At 36.8% G+C, this 22466-nt stretch overlaps 1 protein-coding gene across 4 annotated transcripts in view; it reads right to left on the bottom strand.

The window, feature by feature from the left end:
- Window positions 1–22466, bottom strand: part of LOC131354898 (potassium voltage-gated channel subfamily H member 7-like) — a 64712-nt gene that overhangs the window by 27316 nt on the left and 14930 nt on the right. Inside the window, exons 3-7 of one of the 4 annotated variants that reach the window (XM_058392998.1) lie at window positions 11640–11795; window positions 7718–7756; window positions 2013–2447; window positions 1445–1465; window positions 439–653 (exon numbers count right to left, since the gene is read on the bottom strand). In XM_058392998.1, coding sequence (XP_058248981.1) covers window positions 439–653; window positions 1445–1465; window positions 2013–2447; window positions 7718–7756; window positions 11640–11795 — 866 coding nt within the window. The remainder of the gene's footprint in view (window positions 1–438; window positions 654–1444; window positions 1466–2012; window positions 2448–7717; window positions 7757–11639; window positions 11796–22466) is intronic. The other 3 variants (XM_058392999.1, XM_058393000.1, XM_058393001.1) reach the window with 3 other exon arrangements.

The raw sequence follows: 22466 nt of genomic DNA, 5'->3' as shown, positions 1-22466 counted from the left end.
ATCACTCTTGAGCGATCTTCAGGAGTAGTAAACTCTTGCCAGCTAACAGCTTTGCCAAGATATCTGAATATTGTTAAGCAGGTGTATACAGCGACAGTTGGAGTAATGATTATTACTATTCATTTGTTTTAAATATACTTACAGTTTACATTACTTAGCGTATACATTCCAACTTTGGTTATTATTTAGTTCCCTATAAAATGAAGCCATCCAAATATAGTTTTTTATATATAAACACTCACATCCACACATATGCGCACACAAAATATACTACTAAATATACATAAACCAAGAAATAATAGGGGAACTTTAGGTACTGTTTATTATTCTAACTTATAATCAGAATGAACAGTGTGCCATGCCTCTATACTGCAATGCAATACACAAATAGACACAACAGCTGTGTTACCTAGTATACTGCAACACCATGGATCTTACCTGTGTGACTTTCTCAGTGACATTGTGTGTGCGGTCTTTAACTTTCGGAGCAATGATGGTCTTCTCGGAGGAAGGAGGTGAGGGAGCTCTTTTGTCGTTGTTAGTTTCAGAGAAGTTAAGTGCGATGAGGGGAATCTTGTTAATTGTAGTGTATTTGTTTAGGTTGGAGTCTGAGGTAGAGCCCAGCAGGCTAGATTTGAGATGGTTAAAAGGACCTAATGATGAAAAGATGCAGAAGCTAGTTAAGAGCATGGCAATTAGACTCTTAAAAAAAAAAAAACACTGAAATGCAACTCATTAGAAGGATATGCTCTCTTAAAAGGTGCTTTTCTTGTAGAGGCTGATTGGTACCTAAGGAATGGTTTTTATGGGACGTTAACTTTGAACCAGATCATACAGCAGTAAATAATGACAAGATTTTAAAGTACGTAAAAGACTGAAATGACACACTACACAACAAAATGTCAGAAACAGGCTTCATTCATACATGCTTCTAAGAGATATATATGGTTCTGACAACAGATTTGTACGTAACATTCAAATAAACATAGGATTGATTGATTTCCTGTCAGATCAGTTTCTTGCAGAGGAATGGGCCTTTACTAATCAATTCTGGCTAGGACCAAATGTTCATTTATGAGTCTAGTTTAACCTCACCTATACACCAAGACATTTTTTGCACCGTACTCTAAATTATAGTCTAACAACAGCCAGACCCCTGGGACTCCTCATCGTTCCACACATTGTCTTGTCATCACTCTATGAAGCTTCTGTCTGGGGATTCATGATTTGAGAACTGATATCAGGCAGACGCAATGATTCCCTGGACACTTTTTTTAATAAATCAGTAGAAGAGTAGGCTCTGACATTAGAGGCTAAAAAATTGATGGTGATCATTGCAAGATGCTAATAGTTTATATAACAAGAAAGAATCAAACACTGTTCTTTAAAAACATGCAACAATCAGTCCAAGATTGTAAAGCATTCAATCATAACACACGGTTACCTTTCACACTGCGGCCATGGTCTGAAACGCAGGAGAACATTGATAAGCGATCAAAGAAATTAATGTTCAAGTTCAGATTACCAGTGGGTTCTGTTTATAGTTAGTTTTATAGTTTAATTTTATTAAACGTAAACCACCATCTGAGAAATAATATACCAGGGCAGTCCATCAATATTTTGTGGAGTAAGTTAATGAATCTTCTAACTTCTAATATTTCCTTGCACTCTGATGCATCTGTCTAAAACTAATGCAGATACTTACCATAGAAAATCCACATCTTTTACAGTATTTACAGTATTTACGATCATGTTTTACATGTTTACATTTAATGACAACACACATATAAAACTAGAAGAATAAAGTGGCATTCCGTGTATATTTTGTTTCTGCACACTTGCAAAATTGTTGTTCAGAGGCTTTTGTTGTTTTGGGGCCAAAAACTGACTTGCCAGTGACAGGTCTTTCTGTTCAGGGTCTATGTCTCACAAGATAATTCTATGTCGCACTCAATAGCTTACAAGATAATTCTCATAAGACCACACTTCTTGCATTCTGTGGGTTAATTTACCTTCACTAGCATGCCGATCCCGCAACAGGCGTTTGGAGTTGGAGCTGAGGCCTTCGATATCATGCACGGATGAGGCTCGTCTTCTGCTACACACACTGTCTCTGGAGATGGACTGCGCCAGGCAGGTAGTGGACTGGGCCTGAGACAGACTTGGGCGGTCCCACAGTTGTTTAGGGGATGAGTGGTCAAGGGGTCCAGACACACTAATTGGGGATGAATGAGGACTGGAGCTGATAAGAGCCTGTGTGTCATTGGCATCAGCAGGACTACAGCTTTCCTTAGTCGGAGACTGGAAGTCCCTCATTGGCACAGAGTCATTGCTAGCTCTCGGAGAGTCTACCATCACTGTGTCAGGGTCTTCCTGGGGCAGAGACTGTTTGCTGGAACCTAACAGGTTCAAGGAAGGCAAACGGAACCTGAAGAATCTTCCTTTCCCTAGAAGAGACAAGAGAAAATATATAGCCAATATCAAGAGGCACAGCTTGCAGCTTTGGTGTATTTTGCAATCTTGAAAGGAATGGAGATAGATTTTAACAGTTGCTGCAGAAAATAGGATTCTGTATAGAAATGGAACAGTGGAAAAATGCTTTAGTCTGGAACATTCTATTCCTTGATCAAATAAAAAGATTGAAACCCAGGAAAAAATTGACCACTGTAATGCCACAAATGCACAGTATGTCTCTGAGCTCATTGAGTACAGGATCTTGGTATGGATGCATGTCCTGCAAGCAAAGCTAAAAGGGAACCAAAATTATACTTCATCAAGGAGGAGAGATTTGTGAAACAGGGAGGAGTTTAATGGGAAACTAGAGCAAGAAAATGAATGACATTCACATGAGTCTTTAAATAGAGGGCATCATCTTTCCAGAAATAAAAGGTCATAAATTAAGAGTGGATAGAAGAAAAACTTTAAAAAAAAAGAAATCTTAATTATTGTGCTGTTCTCTGAGAACATTTTGCATTTGATTTGCTATAAAGTGTCGTAAAACTAGCCCTTCTGTTCAAGTTAGGTAATGCGTATAAGATTATCTGAGTCCTAATATGATTATGTCATAAGTGAGATCTTAGTTTAGTAGCAGCAGGGAAGAACATATAGTCATGGCTACTATTGCGCTTTGACTCAAGTTGTTTTGAAGGCACAGTTAGTATGTAAATATCGCTACATTATAATTTCTATACATTTTTACTTCAGTTGTTATATCTTATATGAAATATGTCAATTTATTCCCTGTATTTTTTATGATCTATTTCTGATTATTAATGCTGACTATATGCAATGTAAAGAACCTTTGTTGTGGTTATGTGAACATGTTTGTTGACTGCACACTTAGACTTCTGTATTTTGGATTTGTGACTGCCGAATCACCATGCAGTCACCTTTAAGAATAAGAATTATATATAAATTACAATTTAGTGAAATTCCTTTCTTTGCAAAGAAATACATACAGCATCCCTAAAGGAGAGAGGGTTATAATCTATGCTCAGGAGCCCACCAGTGGCAGCTAGGCAATGCTGGGGTTTGGACCTTCAACTCTGAGTTTCAAATTTCAATTTTAGTAGAAAAAAAACCCTTGCATGATCAATGACATGTAAAGCCAGTTACCACTAAATGTGTTCATTTTATTCAATAACAAAACAATGGATGCAATAGAACTATAAACTTTCCAAATCACTATGTAATATTATAATAGACTATAAATTAATGCATTTATGTTGCTGTGTGTGATGCAGACATCTGGGTCTGCAGGAAATAAATGCTGCTAGAAGCACAACTGTAAATTAACAGCCACCTGGATGCAAGAGTTTTATTATAGAGGCATTTTATTATACCATGAATTAAAAAAACATGAACACAATGAACTTGTTTAAAGTGATTTTTTAAAAGAACTTGGAATAGTTTCTGCCAGAACCTATTATATAAAAGACTTTCAAAATGCAGTGGACATACGCTATGCCTATGAGCAGATGCTTTTACAACTTCAGCTCAACTTTAGAGTTGGGAAAATGCTTACTGTAAATTTTTGAGTATTAAAAGTCTAATGAAGTCTGTTGTAGTTGCACATTTAATGGGTGTTTCTTACTAAACCCAGGAAGTGACCACGTCTTATTTTAACAAATAAATTATTTTAATGAGTCGTCCAAGCTGTTAGTATGCTAATGAAAAAAAAACAAACAAAATAACAATAACAGACAAACAACAACAAAGAAACAATCAAATAAAAAAAAACAAAAAACAAACAAACTCTAAAACAAAAACAGAACAAAACAAAACATTGCCTCTGGGCTCTGATGTTACAGTTCTGAGCATTTCAGAGAAGCATCTTTTATAGTTGAAAAGTACAAAACACTCCCAGTTCTCAAGAGGTTTTCAGTGGAAATGTGTTATCAGTATCAAACATGTCTGGGTAATCTTTGGTCCTTTCAGCACTTATCAACTACATTAAATATTTTTTAATAACCATTTTTGTTCACAACATGATCAAATGAAAACACAAAGTCCTGCAGTATTGAATGTCCCCTATGTATTGTTGCTTTGAAGTGTGCTGCATTCATCATTTTGTTGATATTGGAAAAATATATTGACTAAGGCACCCTCCTGAGACTTTTAATAGGGCTGCACAATTTCTAAAGAAAACCCAAAGGAGAAGGAGGGCAATCGTTTCAGAAACAGATTGTAGTATCCCAGCAGCAGGAAACAGCCTTTATTCTAGAGCTAGTCTTGGCATGTGCGTAATTTACTCTATGTACACATTTTATAAAATGTGCCAAAATGAGTATTCCTAAAAAATTATCGATTTCTGATCATTAATGCTGACTATACGCAATGTAAAGAACCTTTGTTGTAGTTATGTGTTTGATTGCTGCACACTTCTGTATTTTGGATTTGTCACAATTTTACAGTTAGTATGTAAATATCGCTACATTATTATTTCTATGCATTTTTACTTCAGTTGTTATCTCTTATATGAAAGATGTCAATTTATTCCCTGTTTTTTTTTTGTTTTTTTTTATGAGCTATTTCTTACGATTAATGCTGATTATATGCAATGTAAAGAACCTTTGTTGTGGTTATGTGAACATGTTTGTTGACTGCACACTTAGAATTCTGTATTTTGGATTTGTCACAGTTTTACGCTAATCCATGGACACCAGTAAAGCTTAAAATTGATTCCTTGCATCTGTTGTCTTTGGAAGGTGTTATCTGACTGCCGAATCACCATGCAGTCACCTTTAAGAATAAGAATAGCGAACCTATATAAAGTCATATATAAATTACAATTTATTCAAATTCCTTTCTTTGCAAAGGCGAAGCTAAGGGTTAGCTTTGATACAGCATCCCCAAAGGAGAGAGGGTTATAGGAAAAAGGCTTTATTCTAGAGCTGTTTCCTGCTGTAACTAGGGTTACAGCAGGAAACAGGCTTTATTCTACTCTATGTACACACATTTTATAAAACGTGCCAAAATGAGTATTCCTAAAAATATAATATAAATATATATATAGTTACAGAATAAATTAATAAATTGAGTGTTAACCTTTGCTGGAATAAAATAGTGAGTAAGATATTGTAGTAGCTAATTATACATTCTGATAAAAAAGTAAATCCAATTCAAATACATTGTTTAAAATAAACTGTGTAAAAACAACATTGTTTTTGGTGGTTGGTTGTATGTTTTCCTAACTCACTTAACTAGGCTGCAGCCTAAGTTTTAAGACACAGCTATTATATGTAGCAGTTCAGTTTTTTCCTCCACTACTGGCTTACATTTTGCATCAGTAGAAATCGTTAGTTCAAATGAGGAGCATCTGCTAAGTAACTTGTTAATTAGACACATGTGCATTCGATTAGGAATGAAATAAATTACTGTTGACAAAAATGTCTGTTGACAGGAATTGTTCTCTTCCATGCAGTAATATCAGCTGTGTTCAACAAGGCATAATACACAGTATAAACATCACTTAAAGCAGCGTGTAGTATGCAGTACATTATGTAAACAATAAACACTCCAGGAAATATTCCAAAATGTCTACAAAAGTATGCTTTAGTGATTTTATCGGTGACAGAATACATCAGAATGTGTGAATACATTATTACTGAGCAGTCTACTCTGTCTTATCATGGTGTCTATGCTGTGGTTTACTCTGTATTTCTGTAAATTACTGTGTAATGCATTATAAATAATATTATTTTCCTCAAAAGTTTTTCAAAAAGGGCTATGATGCTTATGCAGATATGACACCTTAATACCTGGCATGCAACAGAAAATTTGTTGTTTAGGATAGTTTCAAAATTGCTATGCATATATTGTACTCCTGTCCCAAAATGTCCTAAAAGGGCATAAAACCTTATCTTGTCGCATATCACATTATTTATGGTTATAACCAAAAACATTTTGGTCTAGTGTTGCTGCTCAACAGCTCCAGAGCTTGATCATGAACTTGTCAGTCTGCAGTTTTGCATGTTCTCAATGTGTCAGTGTGGTTTTCTGGCAGGTTTTTTAGTTTCTTCCCAAATACATGTTGGCATGTTGGTTAGCTATTACAAATTCCCCATAGAAGTGAATGAGTGCATGACTCTGTATGCATGATGCTATGAACTGGCTTGACATCTGTCGTGTATTTTTACCTTTTTTCCAAGGGTTCACAGAGATAGAATCTGGAACCTCTGCAACAACACTCAGGATAAAATGGTTGCTGAAGATGAATGAATCAACACTGTGGCTTTCATTAGCTGTGAAAATGACAGGTCTCATGGCTTGTCTTGCAAGAAGAACAGCATGTAGTAAACAACGCATCCTGGTATAGAAGACAATACACAGGCATTCTATTGAAAACTGAGTGGAAAAACTCTCAGGGAGGGCCGGAAAGAGCTGCTGTGTTCTAATGACAGCAGTGGAGCTCTTGGAGCTACACAAGAAAGGCTTCACTCAACAAGCTCTTCAGTCCACATTATACACCACTCTGCATTCACATGCACTGATGTTTAAACAAGTGCTGAACATGACACATGCCTGTTATCTGTCAATCTTATACAAATACAGATCACCTTTGCTGTCTGTGGGTATGGAAGTCTATAGCATTGGAAATTTGACAGAAGGACTCATGTTTCAAAATCTATCGAACACCACATGCTCAGTAGCTATAAAAACTGACCAAAGTAATGGATAGTCTTCACCAAAAATATGTATGATATACTTTAGGCTATTTGCAAAACTTTCAAATGGTTATGTGAGAATCCCCAGCAAATTACTAATGCATGTGAATAGAGGCCTAAAAAGGCAAGACTGTTCTGTACTGTGAAAGGTAACACACATGCCTGCATCTCTAAAAACTCATCTGGAGTACAGCTCTTCATGTACTCCCAAAGCCTAATGTGTCTGTGTGATTGTGAGTGATGTTGACAGAGGGCATGCAGATCTGTGCAGTGGAGGTTAATAATGTATAAAGAGATATTAAACTATCTTGGCTGCCTACTTTCTCTTCTTGCATCCATCACCTTCACACACTCAAGCAGGTCTGGCACTAAAGCCTCTTTTATGGACTCCATTTACTGATAATGCCAAGTGCACTGCACTCAAATTGAATTTAAAGTCCTGTACAAATATGCTCCCTCACTGAGCACCCTCAAATGGAAGGAAATGAAAAAAAAAAAAAATCTTTCTGTCTTGGCTGATCAGCCTGTTATTAGAGATGATCTAAACTCACAGAGGATCGAGTGTTCAGCATCATGGCATAGATGGTGGTCTGTAAAACATTAAAGGATAACAAGATTAGATTTTCTGAAGTTGGCTTCAACCTGATGTATAAACCAAATAAAAAAAAAAATCAGTCATAATTCTAACATGAAACCCTAGCTGAAACACATCCTATTGGGAATAGGGCTAGTGGGTTCCATTAGCCATTAAAATCACTAGATGCTGATGGCATGTTTAATAGAAACCATCAGGACAGTACATGTAAATTAACTTAATCAAAAACCCAGGAATAAAATGAGCACTTTTGCGAGTACAGGGAATGCTTTCAACTTTTAAAAGGAGCTATTAAAAATGGAGCAGGGTTAGAGATGGTCTTTAAAAACCTGTCAGGAATTCTAGGTGGCTTCTGCTGGACAGACATAGCCCTGACTGCAGAGATATGGTTGAAGATGTCACTAAAGAGTATGGATAAGGTGGAGAAGTAATGATTGTAGCAATACCATCACAAGTAACAAAAAGTAGAGATGGAAATTTATCTCATGGTAGTTTGGATGGAGTTTCAGTTTCAGGCCCAGTTATCCATTATTTTATATTTCACTGCTATGCAGACTCTTAACCAAAAAAAAAAAACCACTATTGAAATGGATCTACCATATTTTAGGGAAGAGCTGCTTAGATACTTCAAGCTCAGAGGCTGACATTGTGTCACACTGTGTGTGAATTCAAAGGGTTTGTTTATTTAGTAATACTGACATAAATCACAAACACATATAGAGCCAATGTGTAATAAAAGAATGTACCTTTTTACCATTGTGTGCATCCAATCCTATTCAAAAGGTCAAACCATTTCAGGTTAGAAGGCTTAGAGTATAGATATACATGCAAATGAAACTCAAAGCAATGTTCTTTTTCCTGCCTTAGGTAAAGATATTTCTCTGTAGCCTAGTAACCTTTAATGGATGTGCATTTATATCTGCAAGTTCAGGAACCTAAGGGATCCGAAGGGAAGGATTTTGCAACAAATCAACTATTTTTTGTTGTTGTAATACACTCATAATTATGTTCTTATGGCTCAGATGACTTTTCAATGAGCCTGAATTTATATGGATATCCTCTCAGTGTACATTTAGTGGTCATTAAATCAGGCAGATTTGTGTTTATTCCCAGGAGATCTAATGGCTTCTCATGATAAATGTTAATCTCTTCTGCCTTTGCTGAAGATTTATTTTTCTATGGAAAATTTGCTGATACAGGCAGTAGGGGATTGATGATCCCTACATGCACCTACATATGCAAATGTACATTTGTACACACATCCTAAAAACACATTCACAGCAGTACTTACATACACATTGGAATACAGAACATAAACACAACACAATGTGTAAGCAGTGTATATGGCTGCCTTGTGCTCAGTGCAAGATGAGGCTTTAACAATTCCAGTCCTGTCTTGACACCTTGATGGTTTCACTTCTAAAACGACCCAAGACCACAGCAGCTTGTGAAGCCGTGATTCTTCTGTGATTCACACACTCACACTCACACTCATACACACACACACACACTCACAGCTAAAAATAACTCTCTCCCAAAAGGACGTGTCAGGGTGAGAATGGAATTCCAGATATGACGACTCAGGGCAAACAGTGATTAAACAGTTAACCCTGGTTGGAACCACAGAGATATGGAACATCGTCCTAATCCTCATCCTCACTGCAGCATTTTTTACACTCACAAGAAACGATGTGACTACTTCACTGGTACAAAAATAGTACAAATTAAATACAGCAATTTTTTTTAAAACCTCATCTCTGATAAAAACCTCAGATATGTAGCAGTTACAGTGTAACAGCTACATTCATGAAATTACCATTTTAGAGCAACCATTTGAGTAAACACGTTATTTGTTCTTTTATCCATCTAGGAAAAGGTATGAAAAATCTGTGTACATGGAAATCACAGAACACAACAAAAAAATGCGGTGCAAACTAGATGTGGAAACATTATGCAGATGGGTTGAGGTCTGTGAGAACTGTGAAGATTACAGCATATTATTTACATCATTTTAATACTCATTTAGCATTAAGTAACGGCTCCTGCCCAGGGAATGGTATGTCATCATGGAACAGACCTTTCCTATCAGATAAAAATATTTCATGATAGGATTAAAGGTGATGTATTGATTTAAAGTGACACATCCATCTAAAGAAACATGTTGACAAACAATGAGAGCAAAATGTCATCTTTTGAATCTGAGTTTGAAAGTAAAAGCTTAAAAGTTATGATGTCTTTTTCCTTTGTTATCCTGTGATTGTATGTGTTTGTGTGTGTGTTTGTCTGAAAGAACTGTCTCATAGAAGCACTTGAAAAGAGTACTTTCTCTTATTAGGTTTTTTCTTTTCTTTTCTTTACTTTTTTTTTTTAAATATTCAGCATATAAAGCTGCTTGTAAGACATTTAAGTGGATCATCTGATTATCCAAAAACACAAAATTGCCTTTATCCATAAACAAGTAGACTTTGATGACCTGCACACACCTGCGCTCTCACACACGCATGCACACACATACACATTTTAGTTCCATTTGCTCACCCAGAACAATGAAAAGGTCAGGCAAGGTGATACACAGGATGTTGAGTGAAGGGACAATAAGCATACATCATCTGTGTTAATCTAGTTCCAATCTTATAATCTGCCACTGCTTGTGTTCTGTGCAAAAAATGAAGGTTCCACCACAATTTCCTGTGAAGACTCTATTGGACGCTGCTCTCCAATGAATATAATTCCACTGCTGACCTGGTGCTGTGTTACTGTGCCACACCGAGCCTGTGTTCTTCAACAGCTCAGTGGACTCCATCAGGCAGGTTCTGACCCAGTGGGCCAAACACAACAACTGCATGAATACCAGACTTTGACTCAACTGTGAAGGACTTACTAGTGAAGGGACCTATGCTCTGGGGCTAATGTGTCCTTCTGAAGATTACAGTGCATCTTAATCATCTCAGGCCACAAGAAAATATAATGACACAATATTATATGAGTCTTCTGTGCTATAATCATATACCCTTACTCTCTGACATACACACATACACAAACTCAGACTTCATCATTTAGACTACCCCATTTTACAGATATAAAGCACATACACTTTAAAGGAACAAGGACAACCCAATCCCAATGACATTGTGTTCATACGAGTCACATTAATACACACAACTCAGACAGCCATACTGTACCTGCACCTCTATCTTATCTTCCTACCTCAAACTGCGTGTTTTTGCACTGGTCGCTAATGTACAATTAATGTACAGTTAATGTTTCCATCTGCACTGACCGTAGCATTGGTAATTTAACTGTTTTCACCGGTTCACTGTTTTTTATAGCACATTATAATACTGCACTATTACACAGTGTATATGTTTATGTATATTTTCTATACAGTTAATCTTACTCAAAATTCTTAGATTTTTATGTGCATATTTTTTATTGTTGTGCACCAATACACCAAGGCAAATTCCTTGTATGTGTAAAACCCACATTACTTAATAAAACTGATTCTGATTCTGATTGACAGGTGTGCCTCTGCCTCCAATATTTCATGTCCTTCTTGCTATTAATTTATATGCCTAGAATACCCTTAATACTTAAAACATGTAGGACACAACTGAAGAAAAACTATTTCAGACATCTGATGTTGTTGTGACATTAACCTGTCAATTCCAAAATATAATCTGTTTATCCCCTTGCTACAATGACAATTCCATAAAAATCCTACAGACCTACTCATGATATTGAATTAATTAGACTCTCAGGTAGACACAGATGGATGGGCAGCCTGAAAATGCCATACGTAGTGTGGAGGGACTTAAAAATTAGAAGTGTAAAATACAGTTTTGTTAAAGTTGTGAAATTGCGCAGGATATTAGACTTACTGTAATCAGATTTAGGTGGAGGGGTGAGGTTGAGCCTTTCCAGGGAATCACTGCTGTCCTCTTCCAGGACATAGTCAAAATTCAGAATGAACATCATCACTACGCCTTCCTCGTTCTTCACTGGAATGATGTGCGTATTGCAAAGAAAATCCGAACCTGCAAAGAGTCAAAGAGCAAGACAGGAGTAAAGACTTCTGTTGCATGTTAAACCTTATTTTATTCTGTTTATTCCTTCCTAATTTATTTAAAGTTACTTACAACCCACCATCTGCTACTTTAATTTCCACTAATTAAATATGTGAGCTAGACAGTACGGGAAATATAAGCAAAGGTATAATATTCAGTCTATACTGAAGAGAGCAACATTTGAACAAAGAATTTTAAGGAAAATAATCTGCCCCACACCTGCCACTTTATAAAATTCATGAATCAATGTTGCTATATAAAGAGTTCTATATTTAATGTGTCTATACAAATTTCATCACGTATTTCATCAAATTTCATCACATAACCAACACCAATGTGTTCCAGGAAGCGTTTCCTTTTCTGCCAGCTGGCTCCTCAACATCTCAATAATGATCCTGGAGAGTTACCTTGTCCCCAGCCTGCCCAGAACCCATATCACACACATGCACACATACAGACATACACACACAGATCACTAAATGATTGTACTTAACCACAGTAAACACTCACACAATACATATCCATGTGTCTGCCTATGTGTCTGTCTGTGTCTGCAGGTCTACGCTTATGCACTAGTTTATGCAATCTTGTAGTATAAATAGTGTAATAAATAATTTTAGTGTGAGCAGTGTGTTCACACTAAAAATTCCAACAAGAAGTGCACTTCAAGTACCCATATGATGCACTTATTCAGACTGAACAAAAAAATGAATTGTGTTTGAAAATGTTTGACGCTTCATGCACTCAGTAGTCAGGCTTTGCTTACATAGTGAAAGAGGGGATGGTCTACCAGGTACTGATGCTGGATGAGAAAAAAGATCAAGATAGTTGATGACACTTCAGTGGACAAGACAGCTTAAAAAATGTCTTTTAAATTAGCCCAAGTTGTGTGATTTATTTTTCATCATTTTTCATTATAAAACTTCACCATATTTTGATAAGGCTAGTGCTAATAAAACTTTATGGTTTCAGTGCTACTTGTGACAATACTACACTTCTAAAATTCATACACAAGATGATAAAGTACACAGTGCATAGTGTGTAGCACATCACTTGCAAGTCGTAGATGTTTGGTAGAATGTAAACTGAGCTGATGACTGGTCAGTGTGACTGTTCATAGAGACACTAATGTGGCCAGAGAGGCCAGAAGTGATGACCTGTCCTGTGTGTGTGTTTTTTTATACTGTGAGTGAAGCCTGACCCCTCGTCTGCACACAGCTGACCCAGCTACATCACACTGCTGCAGGCTCAGCCCTCTATTGAAAATGAAACACAAGAAAAACACAGGCACCATGAATCTATCCCATCTGACATTAACGTTCCCTTTGTCCACTTGTCCAATCCAGCTATTGTTCATTCACTGATCCCTTGTCCAGCAACCCAAGGGAATCCATTAGCAAAATATCCTCCAGCCTGTTACTGCTGATGAGGAGATATCTAGAGCCCAGGAGGCCCATACAGGGTTTAGTTGCCTGAAACAAACAGGAATTGTTATATTGTCTTTACTCCATTGCACTAAACATGACTTAAACATTATCAAAAGCTTGTCTTTCTTTAGCCAGTGCTGTTTTATATCAGGAATTAAAGAGCAGTCAGAGGCAATGGTGAACCAGAGCTCATTAAAAATTCATTCTAGTTTGAAAGAGCAAGGCCAGTGTGGTCAGATTTTGATAAGATTTCATACAAGTGAATAAGAAAATAAGAAAAGGAATAAATTGTAGCCCTGTCCTGTGCCCTCCATATATTTTCATATCAACTGTTAAAAATCTCAACCACCAATGATAATGGATAGGCCCAGGTAGAGGTGAGGGGAATAGATTTACAAATTGGTCTGGTTTTGCTGCTTTCTCCTAAAAACCAAAGAGCAAGATCTTTTCTCACCCTCCATTGTCTTTGTGTCATCATTCAGTGTCATAGCCCACTTAATGACATTGTGTTTCATTCATTGTGAAAAAGGGGGGAAAAGAAAATGCTGAAATTATGGAAAGTTCCACTATCCAATACAAATATCTGTGCTGAGACACAGCAGAGAATCTGCTTGGCTAATTAGCAATCTACAAGATGTTGAGTTTGATGGCATTGACAGTAGTTTTTGGGTGAATGTTTAAGCTTTAGAACATTATCTGTTTGAGTCTACAGGTAAGGGGGTGAAAGAGCTGGAAAGACAAAAGAAATACATCATTGTTGCACCTGTCTCTTTAGGTAGATATAAAGCAAGAGCTAAATCCCACTGTAGCCTAATCAGCAGGTAGACACATGGCACCATGGGTAATGTAGGAAAGTGTTAACCAAAGTGAAAATAGACCAACAAGTCAATGAAAGGCATTTTGAAAAAAGTCAAATCTTTTATGTTTGTGTTCATTCGTTTTACAAGATTACACATTAATTATAATAATAATCTTTAAATCATTCAGAGTAGAATTTTCCATTAAAATAAAAATGAAGAGTAAACTCATTAGCTTTTATGAATTTGTTGTTTTTGTCTGCTCAGTAACTTAATTAAGCATCCATTATCAAGCCAAAATTGAACTGTCTGTTATTAAGTATGTGAAAATCTAGAAAATCCATGTGATGTCTGTATTAGTATATAATCTACTGTATACAAGTATTGGATATACTCTCTGTATGGGGTTGAGTAATCTGGTTAAAATGATATGATATGAGATATGAGTGTACTGTAGGTTTATTGGCCATAATTAAAGATGAATATATAATAAGTGAACAAAACAAGATTTGTAAAAATATAATATTGGCATTTGGCCTATCTGGCAGTGCTTTAAAGTACATTCTCTTATCTCTGACTCCGTCCTTCCGGAGGACACCTGATGTGCAATAAACAAGAAGATCAAAAGATTCCTGCTGTCACTAATCCTGTGTGCCTACAGTAGTCCGGGCTTACAGACTCCTGGACATGTGTTCACAACCCGCTCGCCCTTCTCGCTCTTCATTAGCAGTACACAGGCTGTCGGACTAAATATAACCAGCTGCTGTTGGAGCACATTAGCTATGTCAGATTGAAATACATGTACTGTAGGCACGTTCAGTGCCTAAGAAAGCTTCATTAAACATCCAGACAATACTGAGATTATGGATTTTGGGAAAGGCGGGCTTGCATGTAGCAGGTGCCAATTTTGCCAAATTGCAAACCATATTTTATCGAGCTTGCTTTGTTCACAGAAGCATTGTCATGCGGGCCCTTAGTTCCCATGAAGGGAAATCGTAACAATATAACATGCGAAAACAATCAAGACATCTGTGTGCTTCCAAAATTTGGGAAAAATGTGGCTAAGGCCCATATAGGGGTCATAATCATTTTTGGCAATATAGTGTATATGCTGTCCTAGATATTTAATAAAATAAAAAAAAATATAGAATAAAAGTGCAAAATATCCATTTACATACACTATATTGCCAAAAGTATTCGCTCACCCATCCAAATAATCAGAATCAGGTGTTCCAATCACTTCCATGGCCACAGGTGTATAAAATCAAGCACCTAGGCATGCAGACTGTTTTTACAAACATTTGTGAAAGAATGGGTCGCTCTCAGGAGCTCAGTGAATTCCAGCGTGGAACTGTGATAGTATGCCACCTGTGCTACAAATCCAGTCGTGAAATTTCCTCGCTCCTAAATATTCCACAGTCAACTGTCAGCTGTATTATAAGAACGTGGAAGTGTTTGGGAACGACAGCAACTCAGCCACGAAGTGGTAGGCCACGTAAACTGACGGAGCGGGGTCAGCGGATGCTGAGGCGCATAGTGCGAAGAGATCGCCAATTTTCTGCAGAGTCAATCGCTACAGACCTCCAAACTTCATGTGGCCTTCAGATTAGCTCAAGAACAGTGCGCAGAGAGCTTCATGGAATGGGTTTCCATGGCCGAGCAGCTGCATCCAAGCCATACATCACCAAGTGCAATGCAAAGTGTCGGATGCAGTGGTGTAAAGCACGCCGACACTGGACTCTAGAGCAGTGGAGACGCGTTCTCTGGAGTGACGAATCGCGCTTCTCCATCTGGCAATCTGATGGACGAGTCTGGGTTTGGCGGTTGCCAGGAGAACGATACTTGTCTGACTGCATTGTGCCAAGTGTAAAGTTTGGTGGAGGGGGGATTATGGTGTGGGGTTGTTTTTCAGGAGCTGGGCTTGGCCCCTTAGTTCCAGTGAAAGGAACTCTGAATGCTTCAGCAAACCAAGACATTTTGGACAATTCCATGCTCCCAACTTTGTGGGAACAGTTTGGAGCTGGCCCCTTCCTCTTCCAACATGACTGTGCACCAGTGCACAAAGCAAGGTCCATAAAGACATGGATGACAGAGTCTGGTGTGTATGAACTTGACTGGCCTGCACAGAGTCCTGACCTCAACCCGATAGAACACCTTTGGGATGAATTAGAGCAGAGACTGAGAGCCAGGCCTTCTCGTCCAACATCAGTGTGTGACCTCACAAATGCGCTTCTGGAAGAATGGTCAAAAATTCCCATAAACACACTCCTAAACCTTGTGGACAGCCTTCCCAGAAGAGTTGAAGCTGTTATAGCTGCAAAGGGTGGACTGACGTCATACTGAACCCTATGGATTAGGAATGGGATGTCACTTAAGTTCATATGCGAGTCAAGGCAGATGAGCGAATACTTTTGGCAATATAGTGTATATTTATTTTAAATTATGTGAGAGTTTTTGTTAAATATATTATATTAGTATGTAATAGGCTACTCTTAGGCTACATTAACAAAACAATCTGGGATCTGCTGAGACTAAAGTCTTGGATTAAAGTACCAGCCAATGTTCTTATAAAGCTACCAACCTGAGAGAACCTGAGTTGTTTAGGCAAATGTTGAACTATCTATTTAATCATTTTAATTTAATCAAGTTGTTACTTACTCAAGATATCTTTGCAGAAATTTACATGTCCCTAAGACATAAGTACATAAGACATGGGGTCATGGAGATATTACAGTGAACCATTTACCTGAAAAACACTGTAGCAGTACAAATATCAGCAATTCTAGTTTTACAAAAATAGACCAGCATACAGTCACCTAGCTATGGGTGGGCCACTCAGCCCACCCAGTCAGTTGCTTGCTACAGAAAAGACTGCCTTGACCACAGCGATTGCTGGATGCCTTTATACATGCCTTTGTCCGTATTAGGTTTCTTTGGAACGTCATATGTTACTTCTACTGTATGAGTCAATTTTTGTACTTTCTGCGTGAGAGCGTCCTCCGGTTTCGAGGATGAATAAAACGTCTCTACGCTCATGCCGCCCCTATCCCTCCACACTGAGCACAGTTCACAGAGGGTCACTGACGTTTAGTTGCACGTTAAACTAAAATGAAACAGAGCAACTTACAGTACTAAAGGTTGTGTCAAAGAAATATTGTGTGCAGCCGGAGGAGGAAGATATGTTCAGGATGTTCAGGAGCTCAATTCAGGAGATCAATCTCGAGCAGTAAGGAGCTCTGTTCATTCACCTTTTACTCCATCACCAGCAGCACTTTATTCTCCAGCGTGTACCTCCCCTACATGCCAGTGTAAAAGTAAGCCAATCTACATTTTCCTACTATGTAGTTGTATAGTCATTGTTCATTTCATGTGGTTTATATGGCCATTGAGCCATATATCGGACAGTTTACATACTGTCCTGCTGATTTGATAATGGTGTTGCGGTGCGTCTGTGGTGTGGCCGTCATGCTCATGCTGTTCTTATTGTTATGTTCTTAACACTGCTTACGATGACATACAGGCTTATGCTCTGATTAAATGGTGGTTTGCATTCAAGCAGATGTAGTTGTGTTGGCTTATTTTGAAAAAGATGCATTTTAGACTAGGCCCACCCAATTTTCTCTGGGCCCACCCACATTGTGATTCCTGGCTACGCTAGTGCCAGCATAGCAGACCTTCTGTTGTAGACGATCACACGCATTTCTATGAATTATTTAACTAAAGGCAGGGCCGTTGACTATGATCATTATGTTCTCTTTGATCTAATTAATGAACTAATAACAACAAATATAAAATGTTTAAAGAATGAAGAAGTTTACTCCTTGCCAATTTTGAAAGCATCTCATTTGTATACAAAACCAATGTCTTATAATGTCTTATTTATAGCCATTAACTAATCATTTTTGAGCATTTAAAAGAAAAGAACTGTAGCCATATTTTTTTTGCCATTTTATAATGTTAGTTGCTTATTCTGATCATTGTAAGCAAGGATTTAAGTACTAAGAGCTTTACAAATTTTTAAGCATAATATCTGTGAATACTCCGAGCAGCAATATATGTCATAATAACTAGTCTGCAGAATTGAAGCCTTATAGAACATAAATAAATACTTAGAAATGTGTGTGTGCGTGTGTGCTATATAGGTGATTTATTAAAAGTGTTGCTCACAATGAACTCTAATACCCAATTATTGTTATTGTTGTATAAATACATATTAGAATAACTCTGCTAATAATTTTCTAATTACTACTGTTTATAGTTCATGTGGAGTAGTAATTACTCCAGCCTTTGTGTTGAGTTTAGGCTCCCTCATTTTTTTTTTATACTTTACATTGCTGTCTTACACTTGTTTAAAGTCAGTCTGCATATCAATGCCTGGATTGAACTGTGCTTCATGTATATATTTTACTGATTTGGATAAAACTTTTGGCGAATTTAATACATGGAAATGGTAATAGTTTTTGTCAAAAGGCATATGAAGGCATATTGCATTCCATGGCACAAAAAGATAAATTAAACCACTTTAATGCCTTCAATGAGCAAACTGTGCTACATAGTCCAGCTAATTTCACAATTATCAAGAGAAGATAATCTGGAAACTTTATCACCATTAAGCTATCACATGTCCATGACGTTTAACATCATTAATTAGGGCTGTGTGATCAGCGTTGTAGACAATGAGTGGTGTGTAACAGGCATCAAGTATCACACAGGCTGCTATTTAATCATTCTGTGATAATGGACACCGTGTAGGTGAGCAACAGACACACGAGGAGCTCATCTCCAGTGTCTTGACTAATGTAAAGATATACTGGGTCAATAATACAATTATGGCTGTGTTCCAGAAATGTTCAAAGAATTTGCAGCTACCATTTGTGATGTTTGTGGCAACAACATACAGCAATAGTTATACATTTATACAAACTTACATTCATCTTAGCTGGCTAAGGTAAAGAAAAAGAATTTATTTTTTCTGCTTTTCATCTTATCCATCTATAAATTATGCTTCTACATTATATTATGTTATATAGCACAGTATGTTGTATTATGTATGGTTTTCTCCCTTCAGTACATCCTCCATTTTAATCACATGAAATGTATGCCATGGCCAATTTACTCTCAGTGAATTTTATTTAATTTCATTCTAATTAATGTCTAATTGATGAATAAACCAAAGAAGCAAAGAGTAAACATCTCCTGCAGCAATAACCAACAACCATTTCAGTACTGAAGCAGATGGAAAAACAATAGTTCAGTGAAGAGATTAGCAAGGAACCCCATCATGCTGCACCATCCTGAACATCCTGTGTGTGTGTGTGTGTGTTTAAATGGTAGAAGCTAGAGGGGACAAAGGACCACTACACAGGCTGTACGCCGCATCACAATTTTACAGTAGATTTAATCATCTTATTGTAATTACTTTACACTAAGATGTTAATAATTTCACCTTGGTCTTAAGTCTCATTCTTAAGAGCAAGTCTGCTTTGCCTCAAGGTATACATCTGGCTACATATCTTTGGATAAGGAGCACTCTTCAGTGACTGTACAGCTCCTGACTCTAGAAACTCTTTTAAAAATAGACATAGGCCTAAACCTCTCCCAATATTATTTCATTCCTACTGCTGTGAAATATTCTTTTTTGAGCACTTAAGGCTTCATCAAGTTTTAATGGAAAATTATACTGAACCTTAAAATAACATTAATATTCCTCTGTAGATGTTTTATTCTACTTTGCTCCAGGGTTAAATTTAGGGGAATGTAGTGGATTGAAGCTCTCACACCTTTGGGTTATGGGAAGTGGAGCTGAGCTCCAGTGCAATAATTTGATAAAAATGTAAATTATACCATAGCAAAATGGATAAAAATAGTAGTGATTTAATACAGTTTCACACTGCTTTTGCAAAAGAAATATATATATAATATATATATATATATATATATATATATATATATATATATATATATATATATATATATTTTGCAAAATGCAATATTTTCAACATGTTTTCATTTGCAAAGGCAACTGTTACCTGCTGTATCCTATGTGTACATGTGAATGGCAAAACTGAGAAAGACAAACAACTACTAATTTTTACAACAGGTGATCAGCATACACATATAAACAGAATAATCTAGTCAGAACTCAATAAACCAACCAGACAAGGCCAATACCAGAAAAGTGAAAGCTCAGTAACAGGTGGAATGCTAGGACCAAGGGTTCATTGTTTGAGTGTTAGTACATGGAGAATGCATAACACCACTGAAGAAAAGGTCTTGTTCAACTTCTAAAACTTAAACTAACTCCTGATATTAAGGTGGACTTTTTCCCATTTTGGTCACCTGCCATTCCCACCCACTAGCCAGATCTCCCCTATCATATGATTAACATGCTTCTTCCAAGACACAGGATACCAAATTTCTCCTTGGGGATTAATAAAGTACTCAGTATTATGAAGACAACATTCTGCTGCTCATGCTGCATCACATGGCAGTGTAACACAGCAATATCTGCCCTCTTTCATATACACAAACTTACAGAGGCTAGAGGGATTGACAGGTGAGAGACTATGCTATCCCCATCACCAGGAAAGAACAGCTATAATAGGATTTGTACTTGTGATCACCTGACAATTCATGTGCATATTAGTTGCACCACTTGGAAGGCAATTTTACTATGAAAGTAATTTTAAGAGAATTTAGCCTTCCTTTGTATTTTTAAACTATACAGTATATCTTCCAGCTATTGTATAAACTATAATACAGGAAATAAAACATTTCTTGCTCTGAAGCATTGCTTTAAGTTTTGTGAAACCCAATTTATCACATGAATTTATAAAATTACGACATTATGATCTCAGCTACTCCTGGGACTGACAAGCCATTCACATGGTTTAACAGGTAACTCATCTATGATTAACCCAATATTTAACTTATATATACTTTCATTAAGGTATTATTTTTTTATTAGATAATTACTTATTGCATTATGCATTATGCTTACAAATTCATGTTCTCATTGCATTATGCTTACAAATTCATGCAGGCAACAATATCATAAAATGAACTAGCTCACAGTGCTGCACACTGCATAGTAAATGAACAATTTTAGCATGTGCATCCAGCAAAAAGGAAAACACAATATATTTCTCATTAATTTCCACAAGTCCTTGGTGTAGAGTTTTAGTACCGACTGCAATGCAGCTGTTTCTGTGCTGGTTCTGATTAGCTCATATTTAGCTCACACTTTGGGATTTTCAACTTCTCTTTCTCTTCAGTTTATTTTGAAATGTTATTTGCATGCTGTGTTCCTGCATGATTAGACTAATATTCAAACACTCACATACTCTCTCCACACACTATTTATATGCCTAGATTACATGAACAAAATCTTCCAACCTTTGTAAAATCATACTGCTCTTTATGTAAATCAAAAGTATCTAGATGTAATTTTAATGATTATTATGTTTGGGGATTTTTTAAAACAGACATTTAGTTTTGGGGTTAATTGAAGGCACAGTAATCCAGCTGTGACTTGCTCAGCTGTAGTCTAATGTTATGAATGTGTGGGGTTGTTGTTAAGCACTTTCTATCTCTTCTACCTGTTCTGGTATAAATAACACCCATTACAGTAAAATCCTGCTCTGCTGTAATTGTAGACTCATTTACTCAAGGGTGTAAACTTTAGGGAAAATGTTTTGCATTTACAATGCATTAACATACATTTAGGGCCTATTATTTTTTTTCTTTCAAAAAGAATAATAAGCTAGGTATACAAAAAAGATGTCTTAATTTCTTTATTGTTTAATAGGGTGCCGATCACCAAGACTTGAGAGAATCATTTTATAAAGTCGAAAAAGTTCACCATTAATGTTTTGTGTGTGAGTAAAATTAAAATACTGTGAGACTTGATTTCCACTCTTAAGCAAACTTTTATTTCAAACTAACCGCTGTACCTGAAAATGGAAAATAAATCACTTGTTGCACAGGACGTTTGTCAGAGACACATCCACCAAGCCGCAGGGGTTTAGAATAGAAAAAGCAAAAAGCCTTTATTAACTGTGTGTGTTAAATTGTTGAACTGTAGCAAAATTAATATGTAATTATATGAAAAATTTCTTTAAAAATTGTCTTTCATGCATAAACATGAGTCTGCTTGTCATCCATTGCTGACAGAAAATGTGCGGTTTAAAGTGAACTCGTTTCGTGGCACACAGAATCTAATCTATATCAAATAACTGACAGTCTGAAGTTACCTAGCAACAACAGTGTATCTTAACGTTAGCTCAGTCAATGTCAGGCTAACATCAACAGGTGTAGACAGAAAATATGATTATCCTGACCTGAGCTAATTTATTGAATCAACCAGCTCACATCTTTCTTTCTTTTCAGCCAAGATGACATTAAAGTAATCATTTGCT

Source organism: Hemibagrus wyckioides, linkage group LG06, assembly GCF_019097595.1.
Source record: "Hemibagrus wyckioides isolate EC202008001 linkage group LG06, SWU_Hwy_1.0, whole genome shotgun sequence".
In the NCBI taxonomy this organism is placed as follows: domain Eukaryota; kingdom Metazoa; phylum Chordata; class Actinopteri; order Siluriformes; family Bagridae; genus Hemibagrus; species Hemibagrus wyckioides.
This window is presented reverse-complemented; position numbering and strand designations above follow the sequence as displayed.